General features: G+C 50.8%; 1 protein-coding gene across 1 annotated transcript; it reads right to left on the bottom strand.

Moving 5' to 3' along the window:
• Positions 1-14,231: 14,231 nt before the first annotated feature.
• On the bottom strand, positions 14,232-16,606 carry LOC123748524 (mucin-22-like). Its single transcript, XM_069312245.1, has 2 exons — positions 16,373-16,606; positions 14,232-15,734 (listed from the first exon to the last, which is right to left on the bottom strand). Exons 1-2 carry the CDS (start codon positions 16,604-16,606, stop codon positions 14,232-14,234), a joined length of 1,737 nt encoding a protein of 578 aa, XP_069168346.1.
• Between the last annotated feature and the right edge of the window lie 3,231 nt (positions 16,607-19,837).

The following is a 19,837-nucleotide window of genomic DNA, read 5'->3' as shown; positions in this document are numbered from 1 at the left end:
TGTGTTTGTGAGTTATTGCTGTGGTGGGTCAGTGTCATATATTTCCTAAAGTATTTATTGTAGGCTGGGCCCCATCCAGCCTATGTTAGTCCCATACCCCAGACCAATCCCCTTGCAAAGTTGGTTGAGGCTGGCCCCAAGCATCTGGCCGCCATCTTTGAACTGACAGACTCACTCTCACTTGTAGTATATAATTGAAAGATAGGCAATTCTAACTATATATTTATACAATGTTCAATGAGCAGGGGAGCCGGTCGGCCGAGCGGACAGCACGCTGGACTTGTGATCCTGTGGTCCTTGGTTCGATCCCGGGCGCCGGCGAGAAACAATGGGCAGAGTTTCTTTCACCCTATGCCCCTGTTACCTAGCAGTAAAATAGGTACCTGGGTGTTAATCAGCTGTCACGGGCTGCTTCCTGGGGGTGGAGGCCTGGTCGAGGACCGGGCCGCGGGGACACTAAAGCCCCGAAATTATTGTTTATAATGATGTACATATGCTTATAATGAGGTACATATTATTCATATTGATGCATTATCTTGAGGTTATCTTGAGATAATTTCGGGGCTTTAGTGTCCCCGCGGCCCGGTCCTCGTCCATGCCTCCACCCCCAGGAAGCAGCCCGTGACAGCTGATTAACACCCAGGTACCTATTTTACTGCTAGGTAACAGGGGCATAGGGTGAAAGAAACTCTGCCCATTGTTTCTCGCCGGCGCCCGGGATCGAACCAAGGACCACAGGATCACAAGTCCAGCGTGCTGTCCGCTCGGCCGACCGGCTCCCATTACCTGAGACATCCAGTAGCAAGAATTACGTAAAGGGAATATCACTTGAACACAAAGGCTTGCGACAAGGAAGCATTTGGACCGCTTTTCAAATTATATTATAAATGATATTATTATATGTGAATAAATCCGTTTTTAGAAATTCATTTTCATTTCTAATACAAAAAAGTCAAACTATTTTTATATAGAAATATGCAACTCTAACAAAGCATTTGGGTATTCAATTATTTAACAATAAATGAAATAGCATTCAGCAAGGCTTAAAAAAAAGGTTAATTACCTATGCTCCCATAACGACCCGTGACTTAATGGCTGCGAGACGTAACTAGCTTGTTCTCTGATGTATAAATCATCAAAGATATCATCCCACATTTTCAAATTCTAATTACATGAGGATTAAATTGTTCCAACCAATTGCGCAATCAGATCAATGGTTATCTCGTATGATAATTATATCCATTTTAAATGGTAATATAGATTTTGTTTGTAAGATAACGGTGTGGATATCATGAGGGGTCTGATATCCTGGGTCCTGGGACGTGATTAGGGCAAGGTATATATGTATAATATGTCGTGCCTAATAGACAGAACTGCACTTCTTGGCCTAGTATGCAAGATCCGATGTGCTTAACAGGCAGAATAATTTTCGTTATTTTCAAATGTTTCTTTCCATATTTGTTCTTATCTAACACTAACAATCTATATCTTAAGAACAGTTATTACTGACTTAGCTATAGTAGGTTAGGTTAGGTTTGGATAAGTTAGGTTTGAGTAAATTTCTAAGTTAGTTTTGAGTATTAACATAAAAGTTCAATCATATATAATACAAGGAAAACTTTATCATTTGCAACTAGAGGCGTTGCAGTAATTGAAAGTGCTCAAGTGGAAAGAGAGGTTGAAGGATCTTACCTTCAAACCCAGGTAGAGAGGATATGATCACTGCATACAAGATCCTGAGGGGTAGAAAGTGAACAAAGAAAATCTACTTAAAAGAACGTAGGACCCGGGCGGACAGTGAGATGAACATGACCTTGAGACACAGAGCCGTAAGGTGAACATGTTCACTCCATCTACGATACCTCACCAAGTGGAATGCCTCGAAGGAAAAAATTGAAAGCAATTCCATCCACAACTTAAAAAAAATGAAAACCCTGAAAACTAAAGGTTAATTACCTTGAGAAAGGTAATTAACGCTGCAGGTAAAGTGGTCTTGAAGTAGGGTGGGGGGCAGAAAGTGCTATACCCCCTCCCTTAACCCCTCAGCTACCTTCCCTCCCCTCTCCCCCTACCCTCCCCCTACCCTCCCCCTCTCCCCCTACCCTCCAGTGATAGGCAGGCACACTAAGGGGCAGTCAGGGCCCAGGAAAACGCACGTTAGATCCATGCAAATTAAGGGCTGGGGATACAAGACTGCGATTGTAGGCGGGTCTGGGCGGGGCGGGCGCACGCACACACACACACACACACACACACACACACACACACACACACACACACACACACACACACACACACACACTGCAGCCTCCTGCAGCTATGGACTTCAATTCTCGCTAATATGACTTTGCTGGCAATATAGAGCGCTGGCTTAAGTTACCTGCCCTTACTCCTTCCCTTACTGCCCTTCTTCCTTGCCCTCCTCCTTCCCTCCCTCCCAGCCCCTCCCTTACCTCCCTCCTGGTACCTGCATTCCTCCTTGTGATCCTTGCTTCTCTCCCTACCTTCCCTACCTCCTTCTCTACCCTATCCCTCTACTTTCCTTGCATGATTCTCTCTCCCTCTTTCCCTCATCCTTCTCTCCCTCCCCCCCTCCCTTCTCCCCTCCCAGCTGGGAGGGGGAGGGGGGGGGGGTGTATGCATGTAGTTTGGGTATTAGAGAACGTCTCCCTGTCTATAAGCCCGTCTGTCTGTCTGTCTGTCTGTCTGTCTGTCTGTCTGTCTGTCTGTCTGTCTGTCAGGCTGGTAGACAGACAGCCAGTTGGCTATCTGGCTGGTAGATAGCCAGATAGCCAGGCTGGCTACCATGCTATCTTAGCCTGGAGTCTCGTGCTATCTTGTGTCAGAATGACACTGGCTGTGTATAGCTATGTATATATATCACGTATTCCTATGTATACAGGTGTGTATATCACTGGTGCTGATGCTGTGTATAGTGTTGGTCTCTATGTATACTTCTCAAATGTGGGTGGGTCTATACATACTCCGGGGGGGGGGCCGTTAGTATGTATGAATATTCATGATATTGTCGACTTCATTATTGTTGTATACATGGACGTGTTGAAATATACATAGTGAGTGGGTTGCCTGTGAATACACAGGTCTGAATGGGTGTATACGAGTGCTCGTATGCATATTCATATTGTATGAGCTGCATGTATACATATTTACGGGTTGTGTAGATACAAATATACATTAATAGTGTGTATATAATTAGACGCAAGTAGTTGGTATGAATGAATATACACTATGTATAAATATATAAATATATGTATAAATATGTATAATTATACACAAGTAGTATAGCCATACAAACCTCCTTATATTCATGTTTTTTGCTTTGTTGGTAAGGTGGCACAGAGGATATAGATCTGCCTTTGCTGCTCACTGGACCCGGGTTCGAATCTTCCCGAGCACACTAACTAGGCCTAGCTTCTAATTGGGTTGAAACTTGTTACCGTAGTCTAATTATGTCCTTACTGGCTCCTTGTAGTTACTTCGGTAGTTCACTAATACATATTAGTGAACTATTAATATTTGGCTGAGTGGATTGCGCTCGGGGTTCGTAGTTTTCTTCCCCTTATCTCCTATATCCTATATTTTGTGTCCCATTCTTTGCCCTATACTTACTCCCCTCCCTCCCTTCCTCTCTCTTCCCTCTTCCTCTCTCTCTCCCTCCTCTTCCACTACCGCTCCTCTCTGTAATCACAAAGGCAGAAAAAAAGATACAACATAGCCAAAATGTTTCTTACAGTACGAAGAAGGAAAGAGGGACAGGGAGGGAGAGAAAGAGGGAGGGAGAGAGAGAGAGAGGGAGGGAGGGAGAGAGAGGGAGAGAGTGAGGGAGAGAGAGAGGGAGGGAGGGAGGGAGGGAGAGAGTGAGGGAGGGAGAGGGAGAGAGAGAGGGAGGGAGGGAGGGAGGGAGTGAGGGAGGGACAGGGAGAGAGTGAGGGAGGGAGGAAGAGGTGAGGTTGCCAACATCAACTGGCAATTCCTTGTATAACATGGCAACATAATGCTTCATCCTCAACTCAAATGGATTAGCAATTTGCCAGTGAAAAATGTTATTTGGTGTTGGTGAATCCTGGCGGACTGTTGGAGGGAGGGCAGGTGTTGTTGTAGGGAGGGCAGGTGTTGTTGTAGGGAGGGCAGGTGTTGTTGGAGGGGGGGCAGGTGTTGTTGTAGGGAGGGAGAGAGGGCAGGTGTTGTTGTAGGGAGGGAGAGAGGGCAGGTGTTGTTGTAGGGAGGGCAGGTGTTGTAGGGAGGGCAGGTGTTGTTGTGAGGGCAGGTGTTGTTGTAGGAGGGCAGGTGTTGTAGGGAGGGCAGGTGTTGTTGTAGGGAGGGCAGGTGTTGTTGTAGGGAGGGCAGGTGTTGTAGGGAGGGCAGGTGTTGTTGTAGGGAGGGCAGGTGTTGTTGTAGGGAGGGCAGGTGTTGTTGTAGGGAGGGCAGGTGTTGTTGGAGGGACGGCAGGTGTTGTTGGAGGGAGGGCAGGTGTTGTTGGAGGGACGGCAGGTGTTGTTGGAGGGAGGGCAGGTGTTGTTGTTGGGACGGCAGGTGTTGTTGGAGGGAGGGCAGGTGTTGTTGTAGGGACGGCAGGTGTTGTTGGAGGGAGGGCAGGTGTTTTTGGAGGGACGGCAGGTGTTGTTGTTGGGAGGGCACGTGTTGTTGTAGGGAGGGCAGGTGTTGTTGTAGGGAGGGCAGGTGTTGTTGTAGGGAGGGCAGGTGTTGTTGGAGGGAGGGCAGGTGTTGTTGGAGGGACGGCAGGTGTTGCTGTAGGGAGGGCAGGTGTTGTTGTAGGGTGGGCAGGTGTTGTTGTAGGGTGGGCAGGTGTTGTTGTAGGGAGGGCAGGTGTTGTTGTAGGGAGGGCAGGTGTTGTAGGTTGCATCAGTGTTGCCACCTGCAACACCTCCCCATGCATCAGTGTTGCCACCTGCAACACTTCCCCATGCATCAGTGTTGCCACCTGCAACACCTCCCCGTGCATCAGTGTTGCCACCTGCAACACCTCCCCATGCATCAGTGTTGCCACCTGCAACACCTCCCCGTGCATCAGTGTTGCCACCTGCAACACCTCCCCATGCATCAGTGTTGCCACCTGCAACACCTCCCCATGCATCAGTGTTGCCACCTGCAACACCTCCCCATGCATCAGTGTTGCCACCTGCAACACTTCCCCATGCATCAGTGTTGCCACCTGCAACACACCCCCATGCATCAGTGTTGCCACCTGCAACACTTCCCCATGCATCAGTGTTGCCACCTGCAACACTTCCCCATGCATCAGTGTTGCCACCTGCAACACCTCCCCATGCATCAGTGTTGCCACCTGCAACACTTCCCCATGCATCAGTGTTGCCACCTGCAACACTTCCCCATGCATCAGTGTTGCCACCTGCAACACTTCCCCATGCATCAGTGTTGCCACCTTAAAACCCACTCGTCCAGAATTGCCGAGAAGTTCCAAATTTCCTCTCAATAAGATCTCACAAACTTTCCTCTTGCTTAAAATGGAGTCTGTTTTGAGTATAAAATAGTTCCCAACTCTGAGCAAGACGGGTTTGGTAAAGTTCCCCCGACTGTATATACGACTGGGGGAAGGTAGGGGGGGGTGTGGGGGAAAAGGTGGTGGGGGAGATTCTCTGGGATAGGGGGGGATAGTACTGGTACCTTGGGATTGATAGTTGTAGGGAATTATTAGAGGGTGATTTGGCAACATTGCAAATCTAGGGATAATGGGAATCAGATGGCGGGGAATATTCTGATAATTTTCCTCGTATTTTTTCCCCCACCACCACGCTGTTTTTCTCCTTCTCCCCCGCCGCCCTCCATCTTTCTTCCCTGTTTCCGTCCATTGGTTAATCGGTGGGGATTAATATTATATATTGAAAAGCTTTTAAAGCTTTACGGTAAGTTGTGGCATTCAAGCTTAGGTAAGTTTCGTGTTATAATGTGTGGGCCGCTTGGGTAAGGTGATGGTCCTTGTGTGTATAGTTAGCCTGTGTATGTATGTATATACATATTAATACAATACTCATTTTTGTTTTTTTTTAATTTTTTCTTATCTATTTTTCTTTCGTGTCTATTTTCCCCTGTTTTCATCTGTTTCACTTTCTCTCTCTCTCTCTCTCTCTCTCTCTCTCTCTCTCTCTCTCTCTCTCTCTCTCTCTCTCTCATATATATATAATATATATATATATATATATATATATATATATATACATATATATATATATATATATATATATATATATATATATAATGGTGTGTGGTGACGGCTATAGAAGTCAGCAACAGGTGAGCCCATCTTGTGACCATTAGGGAACATTTCCCACTTTTCCCCTGCCCAACACCCGGCCGGCCACTCAGCGCTCACAAGGCGGGGAAATTACGTTTTCTCCCCGACAATTTCCGCTTATTCCCCGCAGCGTTGCCAACGACAGGGCCACATCCGACAATTGCAAGCACCCTTGCAGTAAAATTCCCTGTGAGTAATCATGGTTGTAAATGTACGCCGGGTAGGGGTGGGGGAGTATTTCTAGACTAGGGGAAGAAGGCGGGGAATATAGCTAGGACTAGGGGAACTTGTTACAGGGAATGGGGAAGGGTGGGGGGGGGGGATATATAATGAATATTCGTAAATATTTGACATTATACAGGTTAAAGGAACGTAAATACATTATACAAGTTAAAGAATCTAAATACATTACATTATACAGATTAAAGGATCTAAATACATTACATTATACAGATTAAAGGATCTAAATACATCACATTATACAGGTTAAAGGAACGTTAATACATCACATTATACAAGTTAAAGGAACGTAAATACATTATACAAGTTAAAGGAACGTAAATACATTATACAAGTTAAAGGAACGTTAATACATCACATTATACAGGTTAAAGGAACGTAAACCCAGTTTTACCTTGACTAAATTTCACATATAAAAAGCTGAAGGAACACAAATTATTGTCTTGTCGCAGGTAATAATTAATCCCAATTATGAGAATGCTTAATAGGTTTGTAAGTTACTTATTCTTCAACTTTAAAACTTTACTAAGTTTTCTCTACTTGGAGAATTATATAATTCTCAAATAACTCAAACTGAATGGATATAAATCTCTTTGTACTTAGCTTGATGGCATTTAAATCCTCTTATTAAACAACTGGTGAAACATATTTTTTTAATTAATTTAATTAATTCCACACACCTAATTAATGCTGATGTCCGTAAAATATTCTTCCTGAATTATTCAATATAAATGGCAATTCATACAATGTATAATATTTTTAATATGTGTATTATTTAATAGTTTTAATATTTGTACATTTCTGGCAAGTTCATTTAAAATTTTTCCAGGATACTTTAACATATTTTGCAAAGAATATATTTTAATTCTTCGAAGATATATCTTAATATATCACCATTTTCTTAAATCAACTTAAAACAATTAAACTAATAACAAATTGTGTATGACTAATTTAGATCAAGTAATTAGTGCACTTACATTCCAGTTTGGATATAAACATAAATTTTAACTGGAGAATATAATTGTCGAAGCGATTGGGCAGCTTGTAGTGAAATTAATTTCGTAGATATTGATATAAAGTGCTGGTGAATCGCTGGTTCAGGTGTGTGGGGGGGGGGGGACATGTATTGAGACAGACACACACAGACTGACAGTATTAGAGGCCACAGAAGAATACATGGAAATGATAGGGTAGAGGGTCATTCACAGAGAATGATATGAAGCTGTATGTGTGTGTCGTACGGTAGACGCAATAATGTCTATTGGTTATCTTGACCACTGAGAGTGGTGACCACTGAGAGTGGTGACCACTGAGAGTGGTGACCCCTGAGAGTGGTGACCACTGAGAGTGGTGACCCCTGAGAGTGGTGACCCCTGAGAGTGGTGACCACTGAGAGTGGTGACCACTGAGAGTGGTGACCACTGAGAGTGGTGACCACTGAGAGTGGTGACCACTGAGAGTGGTGACCACTGGACGCCACACAGATACAAGGACCTACACTCTCTTCTAACAGTTGCTAATTAAGTAAAAACACTTCACTTAAACACTTCACACTTAAGATGAAAGTAAAACTTCACCCTTGTGACCCCATGTCTCTCTTACAAGATGAATGACAGCGGCATCTTGACCTTTGTGCAACTGACCCAACTATACGAAACACATTCATCATCATCAACAGATCAACACAACTCAGGAATAATGAGAAGCGCCAAGCCATTTCGACTATATAGCATTATGCAGGCGATGAGTCACAATAACGTGGCTAAAGTATGTTGACCAGACCACACACTAGAAGGTGAAGGGACGACGACGTTTCGATCCGTCCTGGACCATTCTCAAGTCCATTGTGAGAATGGTCCAGGACGGACCGAAACGTCGTCGTCCCTTCACCTTCTAGTATGTGGTCTGGTCAACATAGCATTATGATAAGGATTTAGGACTCAGGGAAGGAATGGTGCCCACCCACAGGGAATTAAAAAGATTACACATCAACAAACTTCGTTTTTTTTCCTTTCAAACGACAAGTCAAAAAGAAAAATAAGAAAAAAGTGAGGAACTAGGCTGAACCTCGTCCAACATGTCGCATCGACTCTGCAGCCAAGAGTGCCATGTTTACCAAAAGAAAATCTTTGCCCTGTATATAAAAAAAATATATATAAATATTCCCTGCCAGGTGGTGGTGGTGGGGAAAGTTTAGGGAAGTTTTGTTGATGGCGGGGAGAAAGTGACTCTCAGTTGGTGGCTAGATGCTGGTGGTGTTCACACTAAGTACACCTGACAGGTGGGGGTGTGGGGAGGGTGGTGGGGGAGCATGGTGGGGGAGAAGGGTGGGGAGGGAGCATGGTGGGGGAGAAGGGTGGGGAGGGAGCATGGTGGGGGAGAAGGGTGGGGGGAGTTGATGGAAGTACTTGGATAGATCGTGGCGGCAAGATATTCATCGTTCGCTGCCTCTACCACCACCACAATTGTGGGGAGGGAGAGGGGGAAGGATGGGGAGTGATGGGGAGGGATGGGGGAGGAAGACATGGACGTTAAGGCAGAGTCATCTGGCGGCCGACGTAAAAGTTATGTTTAAGAGCAGTGTCATCTTGTGGCGCTATTGGTGGTGGTGGTGGTGGTGGTGGTAGTGGCTGTAGTGGTGGTGGTGGTGTTGTGGTGGTGGTGGTGGTGGTGGTATTGTGGTGGTGGTGGTGGTGGTGGTGGTGGTGGTGGTGGTGGTGGGCGTGGTGGTGGTGGTGGTGGTGGTGGGCGTAGTGGGCGTGGTGGTGGTGGTGGTGGTGGTGGGCGTGGTGGTGGGCGTGGTGGTGGTGGTGGTGGTGGTGGTGGTGGGCGTAGTGGGCGTGGTGGTGGTGGTGGTGGTGGTGGTGGTGGGCGTGGTGGTGGTGGTGGTGGTGGGCGTGGTGGTGGTGGTGGTGGTGGTGGTGGTGGTGGTGGTGGGCGTACTGGTGGTAGTGGCTGTAGTGGTGGTGGTGGGCGTGGTGGTGGTGGCCGTGGTGGTGGGCGTGGTGGTGGGCGTGGTGGTGGTGGATAGTATTATGGCAAATATAAAACAAATTACAATAGTATTGGATCGATTACCATTGTCAGAGCTTACCCAATAAAGTCTACGGTCAGCACCAGCCAGGTTTCACTTACTTTGAATCTTTTCTCACCAAATTTACCATATATATTTTTATGCTTTCGACAATGAGTATCACTGATAAGAGAATTTATTTTGCCATATAAGTCGATATACGAGAGAAAACAAAATAATATATATATATATATATATATATATATATATATATATATATATATATATATATATATATATCCCGCAAGACATATCTTTATAGTGATCGTGATATGATGAACTAGTTTTAGATTAATGAGTTGTTCGTATGGTAGAGAATGAGAGCGAGCGAGAGACAGCGAGTGAGAGACAGCGAGTGAGAGACAGCGAGTGAGAGACAGCGAGTGAGAGACAGCGAGTGAGAGACAGCGAGTGAGAGACAGGGAGTGAGAGACAGGGAGTGAGAGACAGGGAGGGAGAGACAGGGAGGGAGAGACAGGGAGTGAGAGACAGGGAGGGAGAGACAGGGAGGGAGAGACAGGGAGGGAGAGACAGGGAGTGAGAGACAGCGAGTGAGAGACAGGGAGTGAGAGACAGGGAGTGAGAGACGGAGTGAGAGACAGGGAGTGAGAGACAGGGAGTGAGAGACAGGGAGTGAGAGACAGCGAGTGAGACAGGGAGTGAGAGACAGGGAGTGAGAGACAGGGAGTGAGAGACAGGGAGGGAGAGACAGGGAGTGAGAGACAGGGAGGGAGAGACAGGGAGGGAGAGACAGGGAGGGAGAGACAGGGAGTGAGAGACAGGGAGGGAGAGACAGGGAGGGAGAGACAGGGAGGGAGAGACAGGGAGGGAGAGACAGGGAGTGAGAGACAGGGAGTGAGAGACAGGGAGTGAGAGACAGGGAGTGAGAGACAGGGAGTGAGAGACAGGGAGTGAGAGACAGCGAGTGAGAGACAGGGAGTGAGAGACAGGGAGTGAGAGACAGGGAGTGAGAGACAGGGAGTGAGAGACAGCGAGTGAGAGACAGCGAGTGAGAGACAGGGAGTGAGAGACAGGGAGTGAGAGACAGGGAGTGAGAGACAGGGAGTGAGAGACAGGGAGTGAGAGACAGCGAGTGAGAGACAGCGAGAGAGAGACAGGGAGTGAGAGACAGGGAGTGAGAGACAGGGAGTGAGAGACAGGGAGTGAGAGACAGCGAGTGAGAGACAGGGAGTGAGAGACAGGGAGGGAGAGACAGGGAGGGAGAGACAGGGAGGGAGAGACAGGGAGGGAGAGACAGGGAGAGAGAGACAGGGAGTGAGAGACAGCGAGTGAGATACAGGGAGCGAGAGATAGTGAGATACAGCGAGTGAGAGATAATGAGAGATAGCGAGTGAGAAAGAGTGAGAGCAAGCAAGAGTATCTCATCAATCACACAACAGAACACAATTTAAGACATTTTAGCCAATATGTAGACAATGTTTTTTTCCTCTGAGCCAAGACAAACAGACTTAGACAACTTTGGCGGTGCTGGGAGCCCCGCTGAGTATAAAACTCTGCGGCAACTTGGTACCCAAATTAAACACAACTCTTCCTGCTCCCAGAAAAGGTAATTACAGACCTCAAAACCTTATTTTAATCCATTTTTTTCTACATCATCCGCGAATTATGCAAATTAGTAAAAAATTTGAAAATATTTAAAATACAACATAGTACATATTATATTGAATACATTATAATATATAATGATACATTGTGCATAAAATATAATACAGTATATGCATAAACGTGATCGTTTCTTCATTTTCTGGTGTCTGGTTGGGTCATTATATCCTCGGCCATGTTATTGTGATCCATCGTCTACATAATACATGTGTATAAGAAGGTCAGTATGGAGGATGGAGGCTAGGCGCTCCAGACATTGCAGGGTGACTGGTGGATGGTGGGGGATGGTCATAGTCTCAAACATTGCAGAGTGACTGGTGGGTGGTGGGGGACGGTCATAGTCTCCTCCAGACATTGTAGGGTGACTGGTGGATGGTGGGGGACGGTCATAGTCTCCTCCAGATATTGTAGGGTGACTGGTGGATGGTGGGGGAAGGTCATATGTCTCCTCCAGACATTGTAGGGTGACTGGTGGATGGTTGGGGACGGTCATAGTCTCCTCCAGACATTGTAGGGTGACTGGTGGATGGTGGGGGGTGGTCATAGTCTCCTCCAGACATTGTAGGGTGACTGGTGGATGGTTGGGGACGGTCATAGTCTCCTCCAGACATTGTAGGGTGACTGGTGGATGGTGGGGGACGGTCATAGTCTCCTCCAGACATTGTAGGGTGACTGGTGGATGGTGGGGGGTGGTCATAGTCTCCTCCAGACATTGTAGGGTGACTGGTGGATGGTGGGGGAAGGTCATAGTCTCCTCCAGACATTGTAGGGTGACTGGTGGATGGTGGGGGAAGGTCATAGTCTCCTCCAAACATTGTAGGGTGACTGGTGGATGGTGGGGGGTGGTCATAGTCTCCTCCAGACATTGTAGGGTGACTGGTGGATGGTGGGGGAAGGTCATAGTCTCCTCCAAACATTGCAGGGTGACTGGTGGATGGTGGGGGATGGTCATAGTCTCCTCCAAACATTGCAGGGTGACTGGTGGATGGTGGGGGACGGTCATAGCCTCCAAACATTGCAGGATGACTAGTGGTTGGTGGTTCAACCCCCGCAAGCACAACTAGGTGAGTACAAATAGGTGCGTACACACACGCGCGCGCTTGTTGTGGTCGCGCGCGCCACACAACACCCGCCAACCATCGTTAAGGTGAAGACAGAGAGTGTTGAGACAATGAGAGTCGTTACCGCCTTCCCGCATGGTTACCCGCGCGAACTATGCTAATTAGCCGCACATGATTGACGGTCACATCCCTATAATTTCCTTCAGCACCAATAACTTCGCTCAAGTTCGAATGATTTCGTATAACGTTCCGTAATTCCCGTGTTTCAGTAGCCTCGCGCGGTTGGCATTCGGTACTGAGATTTGATAACTATGTCCTTGATGATCAAGCCTTTAACCACTTGGGCTGGACGGTAGAGCGACGGTCTCGCTTCGTGCAGGTCGGGGTTCAATCCCCGACCGTCCAACCCCCCTCAGATTTACGAATTCTTATTGTCAAGACTAGTTACCCTGATGTTATTGTTATGATTCCACTCCCATGTTACCTGGGAGGGTGTCCTCTCCCACGTTACCTGGGAGGGTGTCCTCTCCCATGTTACCTGGGAGGGTGTCCTCTCCCATGTTACCTGGGAGGGGTGTCCTCTCCCATGTTACCTGGGAGGGTGTCCTCTCCCATGTTACCTGGGAGGGGTGTCCTCTCCCATGTTACCTGGGAGGGGTGTCCTCTCCCATGTTACCTGGGAGGGGTGTCCTCTCCCATGTTACCTGGGAGGGTGTCCTCTCCCATGTTACCTGGGAGGGTGTCCTCTCCCATGTTACCTGGGAGGGTGTCCTCTTCCATGTTACCTGGGAGGGGTGTCCTCTCCCATGTTACCTGGGAGGGTGTCCTCTCCCATGTTACCTGGGAGGGTGTCCTCTCCCATGTTACCTGGGAGGGTGTCCTCTCCCATGTTACCTGGGAGGGGTGTCCTCTCCCATGTTACCTGGGAGGGGTGTCCTCTCCCATGTTACCTGGGAGGGTGTCCTCTCCCATGTTACCTGGGAGGGGTGTCCTCTCCCATGTTACCTGGGAGGGTGTCCTCTCCCATGTTACATGGGAGGGTGTCCTCTCCCATGTTACCTGGGAGGGGTGTCCTCTCCCATGTTACTTGGGAGGGGTGTCCTCTCCCATGTTACTTGGGAGGGGTGTCCTCTCCCATGTTACTTGGGAGGGTGTCCTCTCCCATGTTACTTGGGAGGGTGTCCTCTCCCATGTTACTTGGGAGGGTGTCCTCTCCCATGTTACTTGGGAGGGTGTCCTCTCCCATGTTACTTGGGAGGGTGTCCTCTCCCATGTTACCTGGGAGGGTGTCCTCTCCCATGTTACCTGGGAGGGGTGTCCTCTCCCATGTTACTTAGGAGGGTGTCCTCTCCCACGTTACCTGGGAGGGGTGTCCTCTCCCATGTTACCTGGGAGGGGTGTCCTCTCCCACGTTACCTGGGAGGGGTGTCCTCTCCCACGTTACCTGGGAGGGGTGTCCTCTCCCATGTTACCTGGGAGGGTGTCCTCTTCCATGTTACCTGGGAGGGGTGTCCTCTCCCATGTTACCTGGGAGGGTGTCCTCTCCCATGTTACCTGGGAGGGGTGTCCTCTCCCACGTTACCTGGGATGCTGAGATCACAGCCTCGTTACCTTGCACCGTGTTAAATTACATTCTGTTGGCCATTTGGTGTAAGAGTTGTGCGTGCATGCATGTGTGTGCTTGCGTGCGTGTGTGCGTGCGCACGCTCCCTCTGACCTCGAATACCTCCCAAAAGCGAGCCCAAAAGATCCCAAAAGGTTTCATAAACCTTCCAAATGCTATTCATTTCCACAGTGAAGCATCACTACCGGGGGGGGGGGAGAGGGGAGAATCATCCCCCCCCCAGTCTCCCCCCTTCTTCCTCCCCCCCCCTTTATCGACCCCCCCTCCCCCCCCCCTCTCGAGCATCCGCCTTTCAAGAGCCCCCCCCCCAGGCAGTTAGCCTGACGGGTCGTTGGAGGCATAAGGAGAAGGTCTTAACAATGACTCCTGCCTTGACAACTTCACAATCGGGTCCAAAGCTGTGAATAACAGGGACCGCCCGGCCACCCTGGCACCCTCCCGGTGAGTGTCTGGGGCTCTGGCACCCTCCCGGTGAGTGTCTGGGTCTCTGGCACCCTCAGGGTGAGTGTCTGGGTCTCTGGCACCCTCCCGGTGAGTGTCTGGGACCCTGGCACCCTCCCGGTGAGTGTCTGGGTCTCTGGCACCCTCACGGTGAGTGTCTGGGTCTCTGGCACCCTCCCGGTGAGTGTCTGGGTCTCTGGCACCCTCACGGTGAGTGTCTGGGTCTCTGGCACCCTCACGGTGAGTGTCTGGGTCTCTGGCACCCTCCCGGTGAGTGTCTGGGACCCTGGAACCCTCCCGGTGAGTGTCTGGGTCTCTGGCACCCTCACGGTGAGTGTCTGGGTCTCTGGCACCCTCCCGGTGAGTGTCTGGGTCTCTGGCACCCTCCCGGTGAGTGTCTGGGGCTCTGGCACCCTCCCGGTGAGTGTCTGGGTCTCTGGCACCCTCACGGTGAGTGTCTGGGTCTCTGGCACCCTCACAGTGAGTGTCTGGGACCCTGGCACCCTCCCGGTGAGTGTCTGGGTCTCTGGCACCCTCCCGGTGAGTGTCTGGGTCTCTGGCACCCTCCCGGTGAGTGTCTGGGACCCTGGAACCCTCCCGGTGAGTGTCTGGGTCTCTGGCACCCTCACGGTGAGTGTCTGGGTCTCTGGCACCCTCCCGGTGAGTGTCTGGGTCTCTGGCACCCTCACGGTGAGTGTCTGGGTCTCTGGCACCCTCCCGGTGAGTGTCTGGGTCTCTGGCACCCTCCCGGTGAGTGTCTGGGTCTCTGGCACCCTCCCGGTGAGTGTCTGGGTCTCTGGCACCCTCCCGGTGAGTGTCTGGGTCTCTGGCACCCTCCCGGTGAGTGTCTGGGACTCTGGCACCCTCCCGGTGAGTGTCTGGGACTCTGGCACCCTCCCGGTGAGTGTTTGGGACCCTGGAACCCTCCCGGTGAGTGTCTGGGTCTCTGGCACCCTCACGGTGAGTGTCTGGGTCTCTGGCACCCTCCCGGTGAGTGTCTGGGTCTCTGGCACCCTCCCGGTGAGTGTCTGGGACCCCTGGCACCCTCCCGGTGAGTGTCTGGGTCTCTGGCACCCTCCCGGTGAGTGTCTGGGTCTCTGGCACCCTCCCGGTGAGTGTCTGGGACCCCTGGCACCCTCCCGGTGAGTGTCTGGGACCCCTGGCACCCTCCCGGTGAGTGTCTGGGTCTCTGGCACCCTCCCGGTGAGTGTCTGGGTCTCTGGCACCCTCCCGGTGAGTGTCTGGGACCCTGGCACCCTCCCGGTGAGTGTCTGGGACCCTGGCACCCTCCCGGTGAGTGTCTGGGACCCTGGAACCCTCCCGGTGATTGTCTGGGACCCTGGCACCCTCCCGGTGAGTGTCTGGGTCTCTGGCACCCTCCCGGTGAGTGTCTGGGTCTCTGGCACCCTCACAGTGAGTGTCTGGGACCCCTGGCACCCTCCCGGTGAGTGTCTGGGACCCCTGGCACCCTCACAGTGAGTGTCTGGGTCTCTGGCACCCTCCCGGTGAGTGTCTGGGTCTCTGGCACCCTCACAGTGAGTGTCTGGGTCTCTGGCACCCTCCCGGTGAGTGTCTGGGTCTCTGGCACCCTCACAGTGAGTGTCTGGGACCCCTGGCACCCTCCCGGTGAGTGTCTGGGACCCTGGCACCCTCCCGGTGAGTGTCTGGGACCCTGGCACCCTCCCGGTGAGTGTCTGGGTCTCTGGCACCCTCACAGTGAGTGTCTGGGACCCTGGCACCCTCCCGGTGAGTGTCTGGGTCTCTGGCACCCTCCCGGTGAGTGTCTGGGACCCTGGCACCCTCCCGGTGAGTGTCTGGGTCTCTGGCACCCTCCCGGTGAGTGTCTGGGACCCTGGCACCCTCCCGGTGAGTGTCTGGGTCTCTGGCACCCTCCCGGTGAGTGTCTGGGTCTCTGGCACCCTCCCGGTGAGTGTCTGGGTCTCTGGCACCCTCCCGGTGAGTGTCTGGGTCTCTGGCACCCTCACAGTGAGTGCCTCGGACCCTGGCACCCTCACGGTGAGTGTCTGGGTCTCTGGCACCCTCACAGTGAGTGTCTGGGTCTCTGGCACCCTCCCGGTGAGTGTCTGGGTCTCTGGCACCCTCCCGGTGAGTGTCTGGGTCTCTGGCACCCTCACAGTGAGTGCCTCGGACCCTGGCACCCTCACGGTGAGTGCCTCGGACCCTGGCACCCTCACGGTGAGTGCCTCGGTGCCATTCACCAGACGAGGAACCTTCGCCTTCTCTTCCATTTTCCTGTTAGCACCCCCCCCCCTCACTATCCTCCTATCCCCCCCCCCCTCCGACAACGACCCCACAAACTACCCCACCACAACAACAACAGCTTAGTCAGTCAGACAGTCGCCTGCTCTCTCTCTTCCACCTAGTTAATTCCCAGTTATTCTGCCATCCCTTCCACTCCCCCTCCCACGCTGCCCCTCCCAGCAACCCCACCTCTCCCATACCTCCCCCTACCCCTCTCTCCATTGTCCTCTGGGCTCCCCCCTTTAGGGGTCACCCATCCAGTGCCTCACCCCGTGGGTAAGTAGGCAGGTATTTACATTAATAATGAACTAAAGGAATATATTCTGATGGGGAACATGTGTTGCGGACACATGTTGGGGACACATGTTGGGGACACTGGTGAAAAAGTCCACCCACATGGAGGATCAGTCCGCCTGTCCCCAGGGGGACCAGTCCGCCCCAAGCGACAGCGAAGGACGCTTGGCTTTACGCGACCCGTAAACAAGGCAGGTTTTCTCCTCTATACAACCCTCCGCCGCCAACATCTCGTCTTCGGAGAATCAGTCGTGTGCAAAATATAAATGTGCTTGTAACTCTTGATTTATATGCGTTTTTGTCAAAGTATAGCGAGGTTGTATGATATTATTGATATACTTGACAACCTTCCATGGTACTGGGGACCACTTGACAACCCTCCATGCTACTGGGGACCACTTGGAAACCTTCCATGCTACTGGGCACCACTTGACAACCTTCCATGCTACTGGGCACCACTTGGAAACCTTCCATGCTACTGGGCACCACTTGGAAACCTTCCATGCTACTGGGGACCACTTGACAACCTTCCATGCTACTGGGGACTACTTGACAACCCTCCATGCTACTGGGGACCACTTGACAACCTTCCATGCTACTGGGGACCACTTGGAAACCCTCCATGCTACTGGGCACCACTTGACAACCTTCCATGCTACTGGGGACCACTTGACAACCTTCCATGCTACTGGGCACCACTTGACAACCTTCCATGCTACTGGGGACCACGTGACAACCTTCCATGCTACTGGGCACCACTTGACAACCTTCCATGCTACTGGGAACCACTTGACAACCTTCCATGCTACTGGGGACCACTTGACAACCTTCCATGCTACTGGGGACCACTTGACAACCTTCCATGCTACTAGGGACCACTTGACAACCTTCCATGCTACTGGGCACCACTTGACAACCTTCCATGCTACTGGGGACCACTTGACAACCTTCCATGCTACTGGGGACCACTTGACAACCTTCCATGCTACTGGGGACCACTTGACAACCTTCCATGCTACTGGGGACCACTTGACAACCCTCCATGCTACTGGGGACTACTTGACAACCTTCCATGCTACTGGGGACCACTTGACAACCTTCCATGCTACTGGGGACCACTTGACAACCTTCCATGCTACTGGGGACCACTTGACAACCTTCCATGCTACTGGGGACCACTTGACAACCTTCCATGCTACTGGGGACCACTTGACAACCTTCCATGCTACTGGGGACCACTTGACAACCTTCCATGCTACTGGGGACTACTTGACAACCTTCCATGCTACTGGGGACCACTTGACAACCTTCCATGCTACTGGGGACCACTTGACAACCTTCCATGCTACTGGGGACCACTTGACAACCTTCCATGCTACTGGGGACCACTTGACAACCTTCCATGCTACTGGGGACCACTTGGAAACCCTCCATGCTACTGGGGACCACTTGGAAACCCTCCATGCTACTGGGGACCACTTGACAACCTTCCATGCTACTGGGGACCACTTGGAAACCCTCCATGCTACTGGGCACCACTTGACAACCCTCCATGCTACTGGGCACCACTTGACAACCTTCCATGCTACTGGGCACCACTTGGAAACCTTCCATGCTACTGGGCACCACTTGGAAACCTTCCATGCTACTGGCACGACATATCTCGCTCCGCCACTCCTTCCCCTTACTTCTCCATTCTCTCTTACCTTTCCCCTTTCTTCCCTCCCATATTACCCATTTCCTCCCTCAACCCCCTCCCTCCCCCCCCATATTCTACCTCCTACCTCCCTCGACGAGTGTGTCGAACATTTCTCCACAACGCCAACTATGTCGTCTAAATTTACCCAGCCATAAAATAAAATATTAAAAGCCTCCATTTTACAATATGATAAAAAAAGCATCACAAACGAGCTTAAAACAAAACCCAAAAAAGTAGGTAAAAAAATGGGGAAAAAGGTTCCCCCGCTGACGCCAATTAGCCAGGCATTTGTGGAGTAAAATAGGTGAAGTGATTGGTGTCTTGTGGGCGGCGTGGGGCGGTGACGGGGTGCTTCGTTATGTATGCACCCGTATGGCGGTGCTGTGGTGCTGTGTACAGGGGCACCCGTATGGCGGTGCTGTGGTGCTGTGTACAGGGGCACCCGTATGGCGGTGCTGCGGTCCTGTGTCCGGGGAGGGGGGGGGTGCCTCCATCAGGCTACACATGGAGGCAGTGAGAGGCAGCAGCACCCCCTCCCCCACACCTTAACATTAAACATTCATGCCTACTTTCCCCTCCCCCCCCTCTCCTGCCCCCTCCCTTCCCCTCCCTCTGGAACACAACGCCCACTCCCAGCTTTATCCCCCGACACCGTTTGTGTGGGATGGTGGTGGTGGTGGTTGTGGTGGTAGTACTGGTGGTTGTGGTGGGGTAGGGTGTAGGGTAAGTGTACTTACCTATGTGTGTCTGTGGTAGGGAGGGTGCAAGGTCTAGCTCTCTCCCTCGCCTGCTTGCCTTCTTGTACCTTCTGCCTTAAAATTTAACTATTCAGAAGTTTGAATTCTTTATGGCGTGTGGCCTTAAAGTTGTGGCTGGAGGTGGCTTCTACACCTTCTTCCTTCAGTACAGACCACTTGTTAACTACCCGTACAGGGTGGGAGTAATTATGTTCCTTCGGCTCATTTGTGTTTCCTGCTTCCACCTTGAGTTTGATTGTTGCTGGTTTTGAATGGGCAGAGTTTCTTTCACCCTATGCTCCTGTTACCTAGCAGTAAAATAGGTACCTGGGTGTTAGTCAGCTGTCACGGGCTGCTTCCTGGGGGTGGAGGCCTGGTCGAGGACCGGGCCGCGGGGACACTAAAAAAAAGCCCCCGAAATCATCTCAAGATAAACTTCTCTCCAGATGATTCGTCGCTACTAGCCTAATTATTTTCCCCGCTCTTTA

Source organism: Procambarus clarkii, chromosome 71 (assembly GCF_040958095.1).
Source record: "Procambarus clarkii isolate CNS0578487 chromosome 71, FALCON_Pclarkii_2.0, whole genome shotgun sequence".
Classification (NCBI taxonomy): domain Eukaryota; kingdom Metazoa; phylum Arthropoda; class Malacostraca; order Decapoda; family Cambaridae; genus Procambarus; species Procambarus clarkii.
Note: the sequence above shows the minus strand (reverse complement) of the source record. Positions and strands in the feature narration are given on the sequence as shown.